General features: G+C 37.0%; 1 protein-coding gene across 2 annotated transcripts; it reads right to left on the reverse strand.

Moving 5' to 3' along the window:
• Positions 1-1,019, reverse strand: LOC132162078 (uncharacterized). 2 transcript variants are annotated; one of them, XM_059572326.2, is made up of 2 exons: positions 381-1,019; positions 1-75 (listed from the first exon to the last, which is right to left on the reverse strand). In XM_059572326.2, the coding sequence occupies exons 1-2, from the start codon at positions 937-939 to the stop codon at positions 41-43; spliced, it is 594 nt and encodes a 197-aa protein (XP_059428309.2). In that variant the 5' UTR covers positions 940-1,019; the 3' UTR covers positions 1-40. The 2 variants fall into 2 exon arrangements, with proteins under 2 accessions (XP_059428309.2, XP_088370078.1); XM_088513952.1 differs by having other exon boundaries at positions 4-75; positions 411-1,019.
• Positions 1,020-4,368: the final 3,349 nt, after the last annotated feature.

The raw sequence follows: 4,368 nt of genomic DNA on the forward strand, positions 1-4,368 counted from the left end.
TGCCGAAGCAACTTGAAAACAGTATAGCCCCTCATGAACATTACCCTGCCCAATCGTCCTCTTCGTTGACAGGTCCTGAAAAAAACATTGAGTAGAAGAGAAAGTCACTAAGCAATTATTAGTTTTTGCTAGTTGACTAACAGATAAGAGGTTAAATTTGAATGATGGGATGAAGAAAACATTCTCAAGTATAATAGTGGATGAAAGATTAATAGTTCCAATATGTGTAATAGGTACATTCGACCCATCAGGAAGTTGAACAAAAGATGGAGTTGGACAGGCTTTATAAGAGGAAAACAAAGATAATGAGTGGCACATGTGGTTAGTAGCTCCTGTATCAATAATCCACATCGAAGCAGAGTGAGCAATAAGTGCTATACCTGCTAGAGAAACACTAGAATTTATGCTACCTGAAGAGAGCATAGCAAGTAATTTGTTGTACTGTTCTTGGGTGATGGGTGGTGGTGACACCATGGCACAATCTTCAGCTTTAGTGGTTTTAACAGGAGCCTCGCTCTTCTTTGGAGGATACCCAACAAGCTTGAAGCAGCGATCTTTAGTGTGACCGTCACGGCCACAATGATCACAATGGTAGCGTGGCTTACGGTTGAGTTGGCCACCACGATTTGTGGGCTTGGTGGTAAAAGCTGCAGCATCTGGAGTTGAGGATAATGAAGAATGTATCTCTTGTTGTTTTTCTTCTTGACGAACGAGTGAATAAATTTTGGTTGTGCTAGGAAAAGGTTCCATGAGAAGTATTTGGCTACGAAGTGCAGCATATCGTTCATGAAGGCCTTGTAAAAATTCCATCGCCCTATCTTGTTGCAATTTTTCTGCAGTAGTTCTCCCATGTCCACATGTGCATGGTTGGATACTTACAAGAGAATTGAGCTCATTCCATAATGACTTGAGCTTTGTAAAATATGCAGAAACAGACATATTGTTCTCTTGTTTGAGAGAAGAAATTGACTGCTTCAACTGATAAATTTGTGGTGCATTGGATTGAGAGAATCGCTCCGAAAGATCTGACCAAATCTCCCTCGCAGTCTCAGCATATAAAATACTGCTACGAATCTCACTCGAAACAGAATTGAGAATCCATGAACAGACAAGATCATTACATCTCTCCCATTGAGGAAGATCAGTAGGTGAATCTGGTTTAATCAAGGTGCCATCTACAAAACCCAATTTGTTTTTGGCACGCAAAGCCATACACTACAAAAAAACAATTTTTTTCTGACGTGAGTTTTCTGACGTGTTGGGGTGTCTGACACGTCAGAAATTTTTTCTGACGTGGCGCTTCTGACGTGCGTCGATTGTCAGAAGCATAGGTGTCAGGAAAATTTTTTTCCTGACGTGCCAGTGGGTAAAACGTCAGAATTTTCTGACGTTCCACTGTCCCACACGTCAGAAAATTTTCTGACGTGGTAAAACTGCCACGTCAGAAAATTGATAAATTAAATAAAAAATTAATTTTTCGTTTTTTTAATTTTTTCTGGAATTTCTTTTTTTTTTTTAATTAAAATTAATTTTTAATTAAATTATTATTATTTTTTTTTTTGGGAATTTCTCTGCACGGTAGTGCAGATCTGCCATGGCCACTCCCTCTCTTCTTTTCTCTTCTTTTGTCTCTCTCTCTAGCTAGCTCTCTTCTTTTCTCCATGAGCTCTCCCTTTTCTCCATTTTCTCACTATCTCCCTCTTCTTTTCGATCTCCATGGTGCAGTTCTGCAGGTTTGAGTTTTTGAAAATATTTTCAAAAACTCAAACCGAAAAAATCTTCAAAAAATTAAAACCAACCATCAAAAAATCAATCTAACAAACCCAAAAAATCTTCTTACCGATCTTCGATCTCCTCTTCTTCTTCTTCTCTTCTCCATTTTTTTTTTTTTTCCTTCTTCTTCTTCTTCTCTTCTCCTTTTCTTTTTCTTCTTCTCTTCTCCTTTTCTTTTTCTTCTTCTTCTGCTTCGATCTGCTGCTGCTTCTCAATTTTTTCCCTTCTCACCTTCTGTTTTTCTTCTTCCTTTAGAGGTGCTGTGCAGTCGGTGCTGTGCAGGTGCAGGAATTTCTGAAGAGAGAAAAAGTTGAGGGTGGAAATAAAAAGAGGGAAAAAAAGTTTAAAATCCCGCCTATTTTTTGAGTTTTGTTGGGCCACTTTTGGTGATTTTCTGACGTGCCAGGTGTCGCACGTCAGGAATTTCTGACGTGCCACACATGGCACGTCAGGAATCTACTCAAAAAAATAATAAATAATTATCTATATAAATATATATATATATATATATATATATATATATATATATATATATATAATTTTGCTGACGTGGCAAACTACCACGTCAGCAAAATTCTGACGTGGCACTGTAGCACGTCAGAATTTTCTGACGTGCTACAGTGCCACGTCAGAATTTTTCTGACGTGGTTTAATCTCACGTCAGAAAATTGCTGACGTGGCATAGAACCACGTCAGAATTTTCTGACGTGGCGATATGCCACGTCAGCAATTTTCTGACGTGGTAAGTCCTCACACGTCAGCAATTTTTTCAATTTTTATTTTTTAGGAAAATTAATGAACCTCCCGACGTTGTGGTGTTTGCCACGTCAAATTTTTCCTGACGTGTGAATAGTAACACGTCAGAATTTTCTGACGTGTTACTATTCACACGTCAGGAAAAATTTTCCTGACGTTTTATATATAACACGACAGAAAATTGCTGAGGTGGCAAAAAAATTACACTGTAGCACACGTCAGAAAATCCCCTTTTTTTTGTAGTGATAGTGATAGCACGAATCCATGTGCCATAATTATCGCCAGATAGAAGAGGTGTAACAAGCACCATGGTTGGACTATCTGAGTGATGAACATAATGAGGATCATTGATTGATCCCTGTGAATCACTGCTCTCAGAGGAAGAAACTACTTTAGGTTGTGCTTCAGTCATTGTAAAATGAGCACGAAAAAAAAAATCGTTGCCTAATGCTCTGATATCATGTTAAAGTTGACACATGGATGAAAATAATTTCCTCACATACCCATCTGATTGGGCTTTCATTAGCTTAAATAGAATTGAATCCTACGGCTGTTACAAAGAGATAATGGCAAATTAAATGTACAGTTACAAAGAGATAATGACTGTTACAAAGAGATATTGAATCCTACAACAACTGTTACAAAGAGATAACATTAAATTCAATTAACTACTCAACATAATGTCAAAAACAAATATCTTGGAGCAGTAACGTGTGGAGCAATAAACAAAAACAAATATCTTGGAGCAGTAACGTGTGGAGAAATAAACAAAGAGTAACGTCGTCAAATAAAGAATGAATGGAAATTTGACTGACTGCTACAATTGCAGCCAAAGGAATCTTAGTTTTTAGTATTCTTCAGCTATCTTTTCGTACTATAGAGAGAGAGAGAGAGAGAGAGAGAGAGCAATTAACATGATGGGGTTGTGTGTGTGGCCCATTGCCACCATGACCATTCAATTCCAAAGCAGGATGGCTTGTTTTCTAGCGTTTGTTATATGAGTTTGGTTCATGGGCTCTACAGAAAAATGTCTGTTTCTCTCTGGATTTCCGGGATTTGCCTGCATGTGGCATTAAAGTAAAAGGAAAAATTAGCTCTGCATTTTGTTCCAAATGCTTGAATCTGTGCTGTCATGTTTGAGTTGAAAATGGTTGGATGCTGGGGTGCTACTCTTGCTGTAAATCTGAAAATTGAAGGAGAAGAGATTTGAAGAATTAGATCATGAAAATCCTATCTCTACTATACAAGAAAAATTACGCACTAGTTCATGTGTTATTGTCACGTTAATCACAATTAAATTTAATTATTTAATGGTTGATATAGTAAGTATTATGAGCACTTACAAATGGATGTGGTAGTCTATGTCTGTAAACAACAATGACAACAAAAGAGAGATAAGGACAACAAAAAAGAGACAAATCACAAATAGAAGCAACCTTGAAACTAGTCTTTTCAAACTTGGGTTTGTTTGTAGGAATTTGAGCACCTTGTTGTCACTGATCATCTTGGATCCATCTTGAAACTGTGACGAGAAAATAATGATAATAATAACAAACTTCCACAACTACAGTATTTGGATGTTAAATTAGTGACATGCAGTTGGAAGCAACAAAAAAAAGAAGATATTTTTTCAAGAGAATATATATATATATATATATATATATATATATATATACTTGTGAGAGCAGAGGGGAGAAAGTAAAAGGCTACTTCCTTATTGCACCCTCCAGTGTGTTTGAAAAGACTAGCAATTAATGTTAAATTCACATGAAAGACTTGAGCAAATTGCTCTTGGAATCAGCTGGTTAGATCAAGTTGGAGCGGGGAACATTTTGATTA

This window comes from Corylus avellana, chromosome 2, assembly GCF_965113065.1.
Source record: "Corylus avellana chromosome 2, dhCorAvel1.hap1.2, whole genome shotgun sequence".
NCBI lineage: Eukaryota > Viridiplantae > Streptophyta > Magnoliopsida > Fagales > Betulaceae > Corylus > Corylus avellana.

Excerpts from the sequence above, each read along its gene's own strand:
- LOC132162078 (XM_059572326.2), bottom strand. The coding sequence starts at position 939 with ATGTCTGTTTCTGCATATTTTACAAAGCTCAAGTCATTATGGAATGAG. Across the intron at positions 76-380 it reads TTCTAGTGTTTCTCTAGCAG|GACCTGTCAACGAAGAGGAC; the intron begins GTATAGCACTTA and ends TGTTTTTTTCAG.